Genomic DNA, 17,312 nt, shown 5'->3' with positions numbered 1-17,312 from the left:
CATTGCATTGCTATCCAACCTTTCACATTTAGGACATAGTAAAATAAGTCTACAATGTGATGATATTGCATATTAATGATGCACATGTGGTTATAATGAACACCAGGACATGACATGAAAAGAACATTGGCTGTGATGGTTAGCTTCTGTATCAACATGGATGAGCCATCTTTTCCAGTGTTTTGATAGTTATGCTGTTGTTGTTGTTGATTGCCCTCGAGTTGAGTATGACTCATAGTGACCCTCTGAATAAAAGGCCTGAAGCCTTTTGATAACTATTGCCATTTATCAAAATTCATAGAGTTTCCAGAGGCATGTATGTTGTTTAGGAAGTGTGGATGCCACTCCTGCTTTCAATTGGTAGTTATTTTATAATGTGGTTTGACAGTTATGTAATGATGTAGTCATCCTCCTTCTTGTGACTGGATGTGGCCATCCTGCATTTTTGCATGATGCCTATCTGCACACAATAATCTGGTCTTTGAACCTAACCATTTTGATAAATGAGGACTATATGTGGTTGTAGCAGAGACCAGATGGCCTGCAAAGCCTAAAATATTTATTTTCTGGCCTTACACAGAAAACAACAACAACAAACAACCCTCTGCTGCTCCGTGAGTTAGTTGATCAGTAGTTAGTTTACTCACCTTACTATAAATTGAAATTGAGGAGGAAAAAAAAAAAGAAAAAAGGGCTTTTTCAACCATTACCATTTAAAATTAGTAGTCCTGTAGGGGTGAGGTTCATATTTCATCTGGAACGATTTAGGGATGATTTAAATGCTCCAACATCAATCTACTTATATTGTCTGCTCTATTACCTGCTAAATCACCACACATTCAAAGCAATTCAAAACAAGCTGCTTGAGGGTATCCTGACAATAAGAATGAAAGGGCCTTCCTAGAAATGCTTCCATCCATAAGGGCTACACTAACTAGTTATTTTAAAAAGCCAGGCAAAACTGAGGGTTGGTCGTCAGTAGCCATTTTTAACAGAGTCAAATGCTCTCTAGATAGATTATTGTTGAGAGCATCACAAAGTGGTACCCCCACAAATAAAAGACTTTTTATTGTGCCATTTGAAGAAACCATCTATAATGCTGGTGGGGCATTAGGGAGCAATCCATTTCTGAATATACTTTTGTCTAATAAAAAAGAGAATATGTACTTCCCCCTCCCCTTCCCCTGCCCACCCTGGGAAGGGACAATCAGAAAAGAAACCCATAGGCTTTGGCTTAATGCTCACCTGTGGCTGGGAATGAACGGAACTGCTCTGTGACTCCTCCCTCCCACCCATCCTAAGAAGCATGCCTCGTTTTTGTCTGTATCTGCATCATTTCCATGAAACTACTTACAGCAATTAAAAGTAAGTGTTATCTTTACATTATTCTCTCTCTTGTTTTCGCTGGACACCGACGTAGCAGCTATTCAATTAACAGCTAACGTCTTATTCTTCCTGGCGGCTGACTTTGTTGAGAAATCATGCTGGCTTTGGGCAAGGTGCCAAGCCTTGTGGGTGACAGTCACATTGCTCTAATGAATCTGCAGCTGCATTAATAGGACTGGCCCTAGCGTTTTTTCACATGAAAGTAAAATTTGCAGAAGCAGGAACCTGTGTAAGGGGGAAAGCCGTCAGAGATGGAAAAACACAAATATTTTCCAGTAATTGAAAGACAGAGAAGTGGCAAAAGTGCATCTGGCCAAAGTGGAAAACTAGCCAGACCTGTCAAAGTGATGCACCCACAGTTGCCTGGTGTCACCGTGCATTCTTCCGTGACACTGAAAAGCAAAGAGCAGAAGTTTCCAAAGCAGTAGCTTTTCGGTTTGGGCTTGCTTTAAAGGATTTACCTGCTACCTCCCATGGAAGCAAACAGCACACTCAGCAGAGCCACCGTCTGCTGCGCGCACACACCTTACCTGGTGCCCTCTGGTTACAGAGCTTCGCAACTCGCCTTACCTTTATGGAGGTGCTGCAGTCAAAACGGAATGATTTGGTCTGCCCGTTTTCCAGATAGACTTTCAAAACATTTGGCATAAAAAGAAGTGAATTGTCCTTAACAGTTTCCTAGTTAACAAAAGAAGGAGGAAAGGTGTGAGTGAGCGAGTCAGGCAAATGAGAATTCTGCTCTTGCAAGCGTCCGCTCCTCCTGTCTACAGTTATTCTAATCAGAACATTAAAAACAAAACAAAACAAAAAATCAGGCAAACTATGACCAATCCAGAGGCTCTGGTGGCTTCGTGCCAAAGAGTTCTGCTGCCAATCTGAAGGCAGGTGGTTCAAATCCAGCAGCCGCTCTGTGGGTGAAGGATGGGTGATCTCTTCCTGTGGGGTTTACTGTCTCTGAAAACCCACTGGAGGGTCAGCTATGGGTCGGTGCTGACTCCGTGGTACCTGACAATTACACGGCCAAGGAAAGTGTCCCTTTGCTGATATCAGAGTTAAGGCGCACTTTGCTCAACTTAGTCTCTTCTAGCTACAAAAAGCTCAGCTGGTTGGGTGCTGTGAAGCCAGCTCTATTAAAAAAATGAAACCCTGTCCGGTTCTGTACCATCCTCACAATCCCTGATGTGACACTAACAGGGAAAAAAAATCATCAGTCAGACCAGCTATGAGCTTTGCTTTAAACCCAAGATTCTTCACTGGTAAACCCAGTCACAGAAATAATTCCCTTGTAATTAATCTATTTTGTGTAACCAGCCCTGAGGTTAGCAGACCCTCAAGATGTCTTGACCAGACCTTGTCCTGGCAATGATAACATCTGATAGCATGTCTGTTGGTGCCCAGTCACACTCTTATCCAGCTTCAAGTGCAATTATCTTACATGAAACCATTTTTCACCTGGTCATAGTTTGAATCATATAGCCCCAAATACAATAATGTGGAAGATAAGTAATGATCCCCCCTGAACTGATAAACCAAATAGCTGTAAAAGGATTAAGGATGAAATGAAACACTCTTAATTCCATCACAGTGCTAATCTCATGTAAGAGAAGTTTCCCTAGGATGTGGCCTGTTGTTTTTGTTGAGTCGCCTGTGACTCACAGCAACCCTATGAAGCCTGCCCTGTCCTGAGCCAGTGACTCCAACACATCTACCCCCATTTCCCCAGTTACTGTCATCCCGGGTCTTCCTCTTCTGGGCTGGCCCTCCACCCTTACAAGCATGATGTTCCCTCCTGGCCACATGCTCAAAGTATGTGAGATGGAGCTTCAAAAGCCTTGTCTCCAAGGAGAAACTTGGTTTCACCCTCTCCAGGACAGACCTGTTTGTTCTCCTGTCGGTCCATGGTATGTTTAATACTCTTCTCCAGAACCACAACTCAGCCTTAGTATCTTTTAGCCATTGTCCAGCTCTCTGATGCATAGAATATCGTTAGTATCATCCTTTGTCATTGGCCAGCTCTCTGCGAAGACTATGGTCTGGATCATCAAGCTCACGTTAGTCTCCAGACATCATTACCTTGGAGTACTAAATCTGGCAGCAGATCTTCACAGTGCAATTCAGCTTTTGATTTCCTGGCTGCTGGTGCCAAGAGTGTTGGTTGTGGAACCGAGCAAGCTGAAATTGTTAACAATCTCAATCTCTTCTCCATCTATCATGGTGCTGCCAATTGGCCCAGTGGTGAGAATCTTTTCTTGATGTTGAGCTTCAATCCATATTGAAGACTACAGTCCTTGACCCTCTTCAGCAAATGCTTCAGATTCACTTCAGTTTCAGCAAACAAGGTCCCTACTACATTTAAGAACAAACTGTAACTGCAAGAGCAGCTTCTAGAATTCTGTTCTTGCAGAAAATGCATAGACTGTTTGTCCACCTAATATTACCTTGGAAAGCTTCAGGAAGAATAGGCAAGGGACATTTCCGATGTGCTTCTGTGATATACACATGGCCAAGGCCAGCTTCTTCTTTGATTGGAACCTTTCTACCTTAACCCAGGATCTTATTTCGGATCACTGATATTGAATGGCAGAGATTCACTGAGCTGAGACGAACAGGTCAGATAAGAAAGGCCCTAACTGATGTATAGGTGGATAGGGTGGAAGATGGTGACTTAGAGGACAAGCAGGGCCTGAAATGCTCACAAGCCAGCACAGTGGTAACCTCTAGGCTCTATCCACAAGCATCACAATCACTTGACAGATTGACCTGGAGACTAAGTGGGGCAAACGTAAGTGAGTAAGTTTTGACTAGAAAATGCCTGGTCCATAATTGGCTGAACTGTGTGAGCTGAACTGTGTCTCTATTTAAAAAAAAACACAGGGTAAAGCCCTAAGTCCCAGTACCTGGGAACCTGACCTTGCTTGGATCTATGGTCTTTGGAGTCATCATCAGATCACATGAGGTCATACAGGAATAGAGGTGGTTCTAATCCCGTATGATGAAAAGGAGTAGATGTAGACAGAATCAGGCACAGGGGGAGAACTCCGTGTGAAGCTAGAGGCAGGGATTGGAGTTGTGAGGCCACAGGTCAACACCTAGGGCTACCAGAAGCTGTAAAGGATGAGGCAGGATCTTCCCCTAGAGCCTTCAGAGATATGGCAAACAGCCCTATGGCCTGGATTCTTCTCTGAGTCTCCAGGACAAGGAAGCTTCTAGCTTTGCTGTTGTTTGCAGTCACCCAGTTTGTGGCACTTGGTTTTGGCATCTCTAGAGACAAATGGAGGGGAACTCTGGTGGCCTAATGGCAAGAGGCCGCACTAGAACACTGAAGGCACACAGTTTGAGGCCACCAGCAGCTCTGGGGGAGAAAGATGGGCAATTTCCTCCCATGCTATTAACTGCCTCTGAAAACCCATTATTGGTGGGCCAGCTATGGGTTGCTTCTGACTCAATGGTACACAACAACAGAGACAATTAGAAAGAGCAAGCCCATATCTCCAAATCCAAAGCCTGCGCCTGCCCCAGCAGGGACTGTGAGACCCTCTAATGAGCTTATCAAGGAGCAGGTTTTATTCCTATGAGTTTATGTCAAAGATAACAAGAAGAAAATGAGGCCCTAAAGTGAGAGCTTTCCAAAAGCTCCAACACACTATGCTATGTGTGATCGTTTTGTTGGTGGGAAAAGTTGAAAAGTAAGCATCCTATTGATGTTGACATTATTCATTTTGCAGATCAATTATACGGCGACAACTGGGATTTCTATCCAGACGCACTGATGGAGAGAGAGCTGGGCGGGATTTTTTTCAGTGTGTCTGCACTTAAAAAGCCATCCCATCACTTTGCCATTCTGATTAGTTGAAAGACCAGAACTTTATTTAAGGGCAAGACGGAGGGGATAAGGAAACCATGAGGAAAAACATAATAACCTTTCTCAACAAGCACAATGTCACATGAAAGGATGCTTAGTCGGCAGAGCGGGAAGAAGTAGGCGGAAATTTCAAGGAGGCATATTTTAATTAAATACAAGGCAATGCCAGTGAGGTGTCTGACACCGAAGGTGTGTGAGAAAAAAACTGGTCTGCCACGCAAACTAGATACGTAAGAGGGGATACAGTTGCAGGCAAGATCGGCTGGGACCCCGCAGCCATCCCCAGTGGATCACCTCAGTGGGCTCCCCTAGAGTATAAGGCCTATGTGACGGTGACTCTCTGTGAGTCGTGAAGCCAAGGGACACTCACCGACACTTGACCATTGATGATGACCTCCTCAGAGAAGCGCACTTTGACTGGGTTCGACTTCAACCGGGCCTTCTTAGCAGCACTGATAAATGCTGACTTGGGAGACTGGAAGGAACAGAAAGGATTTTCTCTGAATATCTGTCACACAACGCAAACTGTGTTAGCACTTGTTTTCCGCCTTCGGACAAGCAGTATTTTTTCCCCCTCAAAAATGAAATGTTTTGTGCATGTCCAATTCGAGACTGAAATGCAAATTAGGGATGTAATCAAACCCCTGTCATGCCCATAAACTAATACGTTTCATTTAGTCACCAGACCAGAACCACAAACAGCATGTTCCATTCTCTTCGTGCACATATTTCCAAGGAGCTTTGAAAGTGATCACTGTGAAAGCCCATAAATGCTGCTTTTGATACAGAGCTTTGAGCGTAACTGGAAAAGGAGGCGCTGGCCAGATCTAACGTTGAGTTTATGATTGTTAATTATCTCTTTTAATGAGGTAGAGATGAGAGCCACTGATCATTTTAAAATGATGGCTAATCTCTGTAGCACTCAGTCAGCGCATATGGGCATGTGAGTAGGCAAGTGTGTGCTTGCTCGCTCGCGCTCTTTCTCTGTCTAGGCACCCATGTTTTATGCACCCACAACCTGAGTTTTGTCTTCTTGTGGATAACCTGTTGGCTCACTGGCCAAGGGTAGAGAGGAGACCTTGCTTTACAACCAAGAACCGACTGCATATTCTGGCTCAGCCTTGACTTTGGACTTGATGATCCTCTTTTGTTTTTTATTGGATAGAAGGGTGGCTTGACCCTGTTCTTCCCCAGAACAGACAGTGCGGTGGGAGAACATGATTATGAGGATGCGGAGTCCGGAGGGCTTCCCCTGCTGCAGATCTTGGTGTCATTTCCTCTGAGAATGACCTGGTGCGTGATTCTCACGAGACCTCAGGTAAAGACACACAGAAGCTACCTCTAGTATACCTCATAGCATACATTATGTTGCAGGCGTCACTGGATAACAAACACAATGCAAAAGGGCCATTTCTCTTGAACTCAGATCAGAAGGAAATATTTAGCTTGGGCCACCCTAATGTCATCTCGGTACATTACAATGGTTAAGCAGAGAGGGTGATCTATGCTTCAGAGTAATGTTTAATATAGTACATAGACCTAAGTGTTGCTCAACTTTCAAGTGGTGTAGTAATCTCAGGGCACAAAAGTCAATTAGGGTGACTGGAACTTTGGTTTTAAAGAAAAAAAAAAAGATCCATGTCTGTCAGTTACAAATATTTTTGAGGCCAATTACAAAACAACATGGCAAGAACGGAGAAACAAACAAAAAAATATAGTTGAGCCAAACAATGGAATGTCATTCAGCCACAGGAAGGAAGGAATGCAGTTCTGTCACTTCCTTAAACGCAGACAAACTTTGATGTTTTGAGGGAAAAGTTTACCAATCACATTGGGTTTCCATTCATTCACTCATAGACATTTTGTTGTAGAACATTAATTAGCAATTATCATTGATTAGTGTAATTAATAACACTGTCCAATCAACCACTTATTGTGGATTGCTGTTTCCTTTTTCCATCGTATCTATTTAGTAATTTGTAGCTTCCTCTTCCCTCCTTTCTCATCATTGTCAGCCCTCTAAGACTGATTCTCGCTGCGTGTAAACCCTCGCACAGCTTTCTGTAATCAACACAGATGAACTCTGAAGACATCGTGGTATGTGGAACAAGTTACTCACAGATAGTTCATAGTGGGTGACTCTATCTGACGTGTCAGAACAGGCAAAATCATAGACAGAAATCAGGCTAGTGGTTGTTAGGGACTGGGGGAGGGAGGGTCTGGAGGGTGACAGCTTACTAGTTTTCCTTCTGGGGTGATGAAAATTGTTCTGGAATTAGATGGTAGTGACGGCCGCACAATATTGTCAATGAACTTAACTGCTACTGAGCCGTACACTTTAAAAATCACATAAACGTAAATTCTATGCGTCTTTTACCACAATTAAAGGAAATCACTGTGAGTGTGTGCACGTGTCTGTCTGTACGTGCTTTCCTGAATGACGTTTTTGGCTTAGTACCAGACGACTTTTATTCTATCTAATGTTTGCCTTCACTTTCCACTATGAGCAATGTCTTAGAGAACGGATGGATACATGGTTAGACCTCAGAGCTTCAATTTTTCCATTTAGGGCAGATGTTTTAAAGAGAATGGTTGCCCTCTTAAAAACAAGCCAAAATGAAATAAAACAAAACAAAATAAAACAAAACCCAAACCCCAAGTGTCTGCCCCTAAAAAACAAGAACAGCTTTCAAAATGCTCAACTTCCCAAGTATTATTGGCAAGCTGAAGTGATGAGCTGGTGGCTGGTGGCGTCCTCATCAGTGTGTTCGCAATGACAAGCCACACTGAGTGATGTTTAACAGACAAATCACGCGGTTCATTAGTTCATTGACTTTTGATATGCCAATTTTCTGCTGAGGGAAAACATTCTTCTCTCAATGATTTCAAGCAGGACATATTTACATTTGCACAACGAGGTTAGCATCAATGAAGCAGCTGTACTAAGGCTACCGAGCACAGACACGACTGATGAAATGTTTTCATGAAGCAGCGCCCCAATCTTCTGGCAGTTTCGGGGAATGAAGTATTTCACACATCCCCACACAAACACCATACCTACCGGCATTGAGTCTGACTTCTAGTGACTCTATGTCTATCTTTCTATGCACTCCAATCTTTAAAGGTATTATTTTACCACATATTTCTAGAATGTTCTACATAGCTCCTTGCCTCAAAAAAAAAGTCTATTTCACAGAACTTAGTGTTTTGACAGGGAGCTCTGGTGGCCTAGTGTTAAGGAGCTGCACTGCCAATCCAAAGGCACGTGGTTCAAATTCTCCCGTTGCTCTGCAGGAGCAAGACAGGTGATCTGTAGTGCAAGTTACAGTCTCGGAAAACCTGCTGGAGGGTCAGCTATGAGTCTGACGACACATACAACAACAGTGTTTCAATGCATATAACTTACTATTGCGGATCCAAGTCTGAGTCCACAGCCACTGACAACAATAACATCATTTACTGTAGACGAGGCAAGGATGTTTTTAAGAGTCATAGATGTCTATAAGGTCATTTGCCTCTAATCTAGAGGGTCCCAGAGGGGGGTTCTAGTCAAGCTGGTATTGCTTCTGTCCTGCTTTCTGTAGCTATGAGGAGGCCGTCTCATGTAGCCCCATCGCCACGTTTACTTACTAGAACTAACGACAATATGAGGGTGCACTGGTGGCCCAGGGGTCAAAAGCTGTGCTGCCAGCCAAAGGCAGAGAGTTTGAATCCACTAGCCATTCTGGGGGAAGAGAAAGGCGATTTGCAGCCTCTGAAAACCCACTGACGCGTCATTTCCTACTTGACGACACTTAGCGACAACATACAGGAGCTGGCCGAGTTTTTAAGCGCCTGATTGCCAACTGAAAGGGGGAAGATCTGGTCATCGGTTTCCATAAAGATGGAGCCACCGTTAACTCAAAGGCAAGAGGCTTAAATGAACCCCGGTGTCACAGCTGTGAACCAGAAGATCAGTGGTTCAAACCTACGAGCCATTCCCGAAAGGGAAAGGTGTGGCGCTCTGCCTTGGTAATGATTCCAGTCTTGGAAACCAGGGCCACTCTGTCCCCAGGGTCCCCAGGAGGCAGAACCAACTCTACAGCACTGAAAAGCCAGGAAAACTAGAGAGAGAACGAGATAGACAAGTGCCAACTCAGTATCATTCTACACATAATCTGAGGTCAACAAAATTGAGATAAGGGTCTAAGTAAAAATCCCTAGCAAGTGCATTTTTCTTATTTACTTGTGGGTTTGAGTGGTTGTGAGCTGACCCTCCAGCAGGGTTTCAGAGGCAGTAAGTCACACGGGAGGAGGCTGCCCAGTGACTGCATAATCTACATGTTGTTCTTGTTACGTGCCCTTCAGTCGGAAGTGACTAATGGCCGACCCTCTGGAGGGTTTTCAGAGGCTGTGAATAGCATGGGAAGAGATTGCCCACCTTTCTCCCGGGGAGCAGCTGGTGGTTTCAAACCACTTGCCTTTGGGTTTATTTTGTGGTGATAAAATCACTGACTCTTAGGAGTCTGAAGCCTTCTTCATGAGACTCAACAATAACAAAAGCCAGGTACTGTGAGTCGGAGTTAACACTGCACCCATGCATGTCAGAGCAGGGCCGCGCTCCATGGGGTCTCCAAGACTGATTCTTTCCAAAGTGGGTCACAAGACCTTTCTTCCAAGGTCTTGCTTCTAGGTGGGCTTGCAGCTCTGTCCGTTCAGGTTTTGGCTAAGCACAGCAGCTGCTTGCACTACCCAAGGGACTCCAAGAGTCAAAAAGGCAACGGCTTACTGCTCTGACGAGTTACTGATAGTTTGTGGGAAAGTGGGACGGAATCACAACTGTGGTCATGACACAGGGCTCTCTTTGTTAAACACTAGAGAGTGCGCACCACCCAAAACCTAGTGAATTAATTCACAGCAACCTCCAGACCTGTAGGTGCTGACGGCAGGCGCTTCATATCCTGTGGTGGAAATGACAAGTAATTACCATTTAGAATAATCAGATTCTCCTGCTGTTAATTAATTTTAAGATGAGAAAGACCCTAATCAACTTCTGCTCCTCCATCTAAAGTCGCTGTTGCTAAGGTGACCACAATAAATGTGTGGCATGCTCCAGGCGGCCTAAGATGCTCTTCTAAAGTCAGTGCAGCAAAGGGTCGGAAAAAAAATGACAAGAATAAGATTACTTTCTGAAACAGAAGCATAAGATCGTAAATTTGCAAAAGCCCTCCACTGCCTCCCATTTAGCCTCCTGGTGATATTCCATTGGGTTTCTGAGATAACCTTTACAGGAGGAAACAGCCTCATCGTTCTCCTTCGGAGATGCTAGGAGATTCGAACTGTCAACCTTTCCAATCACAGACCAACATCTAACCCACTATGTCACCAGGGCTCCTTATTTGGAGGCCATTGTGCTATGAATACAACCAGCTGGAACATAACAAAGCCGCATTTGGCAGGAACATGGGAAATGACTGAAGAGCTGTTGAACAGTTCAAGGAAACATCACGCAGCTTGGGAATGAAACCCATAAAGATATTACTTAGATTGGCTTGGAACTGCTTACCTTTTGGTTAGCAGCCTAACACATGAATGCCCCAGGGTTCCTTAAGCTCTGTGTGGTAGGACTCGTGCAGGAAGTGTGAGAACATATTTGGATAATGACCTGTGCCACCAGTCAGCTTGCATGGGTCAGGGGTGACAGCTTCTTAAGGCAGCGAAAGGCAGGCAGGCAGGCAGGCAGTGACTCTGTTCACATTCACTTGGGTTTACTGAGTTGCTTTGAGTTGCTCAGGAGATGCTGAGGGTGTAGAGTATGAGGATGCAGGAGTGTGCGAGGTGTACAAGTGGGTATGTGGTTTGAGGGGAAGATCTGCCCGAGACTTATTTCCCAGGAAAACTGAAAGAAAATGGCAGGACTGGCCAAGTAGAGATGCAGTATTGAGCAAATGCCTGGAGGGAAGCTCTGAGCTCAGAGGTTGGTCAACTTTTCCTGTAAAGGGCTGGAAAGCCCATTTCTCGGACTTCATGGGCCGGATTGACTCTGCTGCAGTGACTTCAGTCTGTGTTGGTCTTGTGGAAGCAGCCACAGTGGACACATCAATGAAGGAACACCACTCTAATTCCAAACACTACTTAGGGAACCAGGTTGGTGGCTGGACGAGGCCTGCGGTCCCATGTCATGTCTCATGACTCTTTACCAAACGATGCTTATAAATCACTCCTTATAACACAGAAACACACTTGTGCTGTCTTAAACTAAACAAAGAAGATACATTTGTATGTAAAATAAAATCTCATGATGATTATTCTGCATCCTATTTCTTTCTGTGCACTCCAGTTTTTCCTTGTGAAGAATGAATCAAAAAGGCAGAGAGAAGGAACCCTATAGGATACTTAAAAAAAAAATATGGCCGAACTTTCTCAAAAAGTTGCAAATAGAGATACCACTTGACCCAGCAATTCCACTACTGGGAATACATCCCAAAGAGACCATAACTGACATCCAAGCAGATATATGCACACCCATGTTTATCGCAGCTCTGTTCACAATAGCAAGGAGTTGGAAACAACCCAGGTGCCCATCAACAAACAAATGGATAGAGAAGCTGCGGTATATTCACACAATGGAATACTATGCTGCATTGAAAAACAAGGGACTCATGAAATATTATTCAAAATGGGTCAGCCTGGAGGACATTATGCTGAGTGAAATATCTCCGCCGCAAAAGGACAAATATTGCATGGTGCCACTGCTGTAAAATGGGATTGATATCAGGGTGGGGGTAAGACTGAGAAAAACTGGATAAATTGTGTATACTGCACTGAAACAGATGAGGGACTGAATAATTTAGAAGCAATGTATGATGGGGTATTATGGTTATCACAAGAAGCCACAATTAAAGTTGCATAGTGGAATGTACTTGGGGTGGTGGGAGGGGTGCAGGGGGATTGTGTACCAGGGAGGGAGTCTTTCTTTTACTTTTGAAAGAGAGGAGCGAACTGGGGGGTGGGGGGAGAGGGCTGGGCGGGGAGAGAAGTGCAGCAATGAATGAATGGAAATCCAAATTCTCTGTAAATGTTCATTAAAATTATTTTAAAAAAAGAAATAAAAAAATATGGCCACAACCTGTTAAGAATCACATCTTGTGGCAAGGTTTCGAGGATCCCAAGCCATTCTTCCTGGGCCCCTTTAACTTTGGGAAGGATTTCCAGGTTGTTTACCCCATCACAGGTGAAGTGTGACGGGAACAGGTTGACTTTAGGGCTCTGTCTTTTATGAGCCTTATTATACAGAAGAAAGGTAACATAAAAAATGCTGGCCAGCAAGTTGCAAAAGAAATTAAAATGCTAATTTTTACTGTCAATAATAAAATTAGAATTTATTGACTTTCTTTCGATCTGCTGCATCATTTATTTCTGTCCATGGTGGCTAGCTGTGGAGATGATGTTCGGCAATTCAATGAAACCCAACATCAGGCACCCCAAATTATTTAGGGCATGAGACGGGATGTTACTTTATCGCTCTGTGATGAAAGGCAACTAATCACATCTACTGAAGTAATCTCAAAATCTCAGCCCCTTCATTTCACCTCGTATAGTTTGTTATTGTTGTTATGGGCCGTCAAGTCAGAACTGACTCATAGCGACCCTGCAGCTGGTTTTTGTTTAGAGGATGGTCAAGGGCACTTCGGGTTGAGATAGTAAGGGCAAACTTCAGGTGGGGCAGTGGTTCTCAATTGGGACAATTTTGCCCCACTCCCTCCATCAAAGGACATTTGGCCATATCTGGAGACATTTTTATGTCACAACTCAGGGACAGGTGCTACTGGCATGTCAGCATCCTGAAATGCACAGGACAGTGCCCCCTTCCCCAAAGAATGATCTGATCCAACCTCAATAAGCTCAACGTTATGTATGCAAATGAGAAACTGGACCATATTACGAAGAATGTAGCATCAAGTTTGGAGAGGGACTCAACAGCCCGTGTGAGGCAAAGGACACAACCTTGCTTCTTTAAAGTGAAGAGAACTTGAGATGCTAATGAAGCTCAAAGACAACAGCCTTCGATATGGATCCATAAAAAAAAAAGTCCTCATAACTAGACCGACAGGCAACATGATGATAGCTGGCGAAAAGGATGAAGTTGTCAACAGTTTCATCTCACTCAGATCTACAATCCATTTCCACGGAGGCAGCAGGCAAGACATCAAATGACACACTACATAATGACAATCTGCTATCATGGACTTTTAAAAAAAGGCTAACAAGCAAGGATGTCACTTTAAAGACTGAAATGTGCTATTTTCGATTACTTCACATGCATCGGAAAGTTAGACAGCGAATAAGGAAGACTGAAGAAAAACTGGAGCCTTTGAGTTGTGGTGTTTATTGGCAAAAGTATTGACTATACAACGGATTGCTGGGAGAACAAACATTTTGAGAAAAGTGCAGACAGATGCTACATAGAAGCAAAGATTGTGACACTGACTCCCATATTCTGAGTATGTTATCAGAAGAGGCATGTCCCTGGAAAATGACATTGTACTTGGAAAAGTAGAGAGTTGCTGAAGGCAAGAAAGACCTTCAAGAATCTAGATCAGCATGGTGACCAAAACGATGGTCTTGGGCACAGTGGAGACTGTGAGGAGGCACTATGGGGGTGCTCCAAGTCCGTGCCGACTCGGCAGCACCGAACAACGACCTATGTATGGCATACACAGAGCAGTGTATGGAGCAGAGAAAATAAGCTACAAAAGGATGAGAGTTCTATGCCACAATCAAACACACTGACGAATGAGTCACTGGACCCGGGGTGCTCATCAAGGTAAGTTGACACAGCATTGTCCACAGAGACAATAATCTACATCCCACTCTGGCGAGGAGCAACTGGAGTCCTAAAAGCTTGTGAGTAGGAGTAAATACGTAAGTTAGGTGAAGGTAAAGGAAAAACACATGCACAAACCACAGACCACAAAAACTCATGAGTGGTCCTATAAGGAGTGGGTACTGTTCTCTCCTCATTTGTAGAAAGGAAGAGTGAAGAAAATCAAAGACTAATATTCCAAAGTACTTGGAACACATTACCTTCAGGGAACCATGAACCTGAGACCAGAAGAGCTAGATGGTGCTTGGTATCAGTGCCGACCACTCTAAAAGGGGTCACAGGAGAAGGTCTCTGACTGAGTGTGATAAAAATGTGGAACTAAGGGAGCTCTGGTGGCCTAGTGGCAAGAAACTGCACCGCAATGCCAGAGGCGTGCTGTTCGAATCCACCAAATGCTCTGCTGGAGGAGAGACAATCTCCTCCTGTACCAGTTAGGTCCGATTTGACGGTACACATACACAATTTTTTTTTCTTAAAACAAAAGTGAGACAAAACGAAAAATCATAAGAAAGCCCATGGAATGAGACTGGTGGAGCCATAGTTCGTAGCCTGGATTTGGACTCACAATTATCAGTCAAAAAACAGATAGACAGACCTATAAAGGGATCATTAACACCATGGAAGAACAAATTTTCTATCATCTATCTGTCTGTTGGTCTGTCTATCTATCCATTGAGAAAGAGATGAGATGGATCAGCTTGGGCCACTCTGAATCAGAGAATCACATGGAATACTATGCTGGGAATAAAAAAAACAGAAGAAGAACGGTGTTGCATTCATAGTTAAAATGTTAATTTCATGAAGTACAATGTTGTGAGTGATAGGATATTGTCCATATGCATACAATGTAAAGTCAAAGAGGAAGAAGTTGAAAACTTTCACCAAATCTTGAAGTCCAAAATTGACCAAATATGCAATCAATATGCATTAATGATAACTGTTGACCAAAATGCAAAGGTTGGAAACAATGAAAAAGGAATGGTAGTTGGAAAGTATGGACTTGGTGACAGAAATGAGGCTGGAAATAGAATGATTGAATTTTGTACGTTTAATGATTTATTATCACAAACACCTTTTTAAAATAACCACAAATGGCAACTTTACACATAGACCTCCCCTGGCTGACTGCACAGGAATCAGACTGCCTACATTTGTGGACGGAATCATTGGAGAAGTTCAATATCAGCAGTTAAATCTAGTCCAGGAACAGATTGTGGAAAAGATCATCAATTATTACACATAAGTTCAAATTGAGGCTGAATAAAATTAAAACAATTCCACAAGAACCAAAATATGATCTTGACTCTATCTTACCTGGCTTTAAAAAACCATCCTAAGAATATGTTTGAAACACTAAACACCAATGATCGAGGAGTAGATGAGCTATGGGAAAACATCAAGGATATTATCCATGAGGAGAACAAAAGGTCATTTTAAATAGAGAAGTTGTTGTTATTATGTGCCATCGAGTCGTTTGCGACTCATAGCGATGCTATGTACAAGAGCCCTAAACACTGTTCTATCCTGTGCCAATCTTGCTGTCTCAAACACATTTATTCCCACCACTCCAGTCAGAGAATCGATCCATCTCATTGAAGGTCTTCCTCTCCTGCGCTGTCCCTCCACTCTGCCAAACATAATTTGCAGCATGCCCAAAGTATGTCAGACGAAGCTTCAGAATCCTTGACTCCAGGGAACATTCTGGCTTCACCTTCTCCGGGACAAATCTGTTTGTTCTCCTAGCAGTCCACGGTATATTCAACACTCTTCTTTCTCCAGCACCACAACTCAAAGGCATCAATTCTCTTTCTAACATCCCTATTCACTGTCCAACTCTCCGATGCAGAAGAAAAAGAAAAAAAAAACTAACCTGGATGTCAGGAGAGACTCTAAAATTGTACTGGAGGGGAGGAAACTATGAAAAGAGGGGATAAATAATGTACACTGCATTGAAACAGATGAGGGAGAGAACTGTTTAAAAGGAATATATGATTAGGTATTATTGTCATGACAAGTGTCAAGAATGAAAGCTGCATAGTGGAGTGGACTGGGGGGAATTGTATAACAATGAAATAATTTTTTTTCCTTTTCAAAGAGAAAAGCGAACGGGGGTGTGGAGGGGTGGGTAGGGAGGAAAACGTGCAACAATGAATGGAAATTCAAATTCTCTGTAAACCTTCATTAAAATTAATTTGAAAAAATTGCGCTAGAGTGTTGAGAAGTTAAAACAAAGGGAAAAGATGCTCAAATAGAAGTTTAACAGAGATTTCAAAGGGCAGTTCAAGAAGACAAAGCAAAGTTGTATAACAGAACGTGCAGAGAGCTGGAACTGCTGAATAAAAAGGTAAGAACTCACTTTTTATTTTTCACGCTGAGAGAACTGAAAAACAAATTTAAGCTTCAAGTCGCAGTAATGAAGGAGGCTATGAGCAATATATTGAATGACCTAGTATGTAACAAAAGAAGATGGCAGGATTACACAGAGTCACTGTATCCAAAATAATTACTGACACTGAAAAATTTCAGGAAATGCCATATGAAAGAGAGGCAACAATAATGAAAGAAGATGAAACTGCACTGAAGACACTGTCAAATTATAAGACCCGAGGAACTGATGGGATACTGAATGAAAGGTTCCAAATGACAGATGCAGCTCTGGATGAGCTCAGTAGTCTATGCCAGGAAATTTGGAAGCCAGCTGTCTGGCCGGCTAATTGAAAGAGATTCATATTTGTTCCCGTTCCCAAGAAAGGTGATCCAAGAGAATGTGGAAATTATTCAACAATATCATTATTATCACATGCAAGCAAAATAATTGCTGAAGATCACTGAAAACGGCTAGAACAGTACATAGATAGGAAACTGCCAGAAGTTCAAGCAGGTCATGGCACCAGGGATATCACTGGTTGAAAGTAAAGAATACAAGAAGAATGTCTATTTATGCTTTATAGACTATGCAAAGGCACTGACTTTGTGGATCATAACAAATTATGGCTAATGTTGAGAAGAATGGGAATCCCAGAGCACTTAATTGTGCTTCTGCAAAACCTCTGTCTAGACCAAGAGGCTGTTGTGCAAAAAAGAGCAAGAGAACATTACGTGGGTTAAAAATAAGAAAGGTGTAAGTCAGGTTTTTATCCTCTCTCCATACCTAGTCAGTCTGTATGCTGGGCAAATTATTTGAGAAACCAGACTCTC

General features: G+C 43.1%; 1 protein-coding gene across 2 annotated transcripts in view; it reads right to left on the bottom strand.

Moving 5' to 3' along the window:
- Positions 1-17,312, bottom strand: part of FRMPD4 (FERM and PDZ domain containing 4) — a 711,592-nt gene that overhangs the window by 40,177 nt on the left and 654,103 nt on the right. For both annotated transcript variants that reach the window (XM_006892369.1, XM_006892368.1), the window contains 2 exons: positions 5,619-5,723; positions 1,957-2,064 (listed from right to left, as the gene is read on the bottom strand). In XM_006892369.1, the coding sequence (XP_006892431.1) occupies positions 1,957-2,064; positions 5,619-5,723 (213 nt within the window). The remainder of the gene's footprint in view (positions 1-1,956; positions 2,065-5,618; positions 5,724-17,312) is intronic.

The sequence above is a fragment of the Elephantulus edwardii genome, unplaced genomic scaffold, assembly GCF_000299155.1.
Source record: "Elephantulus edwardii isolate Elephantulus edwardi_28Jun2011 unplaced genomic scaffold, EleEdw1.0 scaffold00115, whole genome shotgun sequence".
NCBI lineage: Eukaryota > Metazoa > Chordata > Mammalia > Macroscelidea > Macroscelididae > Elephantulus > Elephantulus edwardii.
This window is presented reverse-complemented; position numbering and strand designations above follow the sequence as displayed.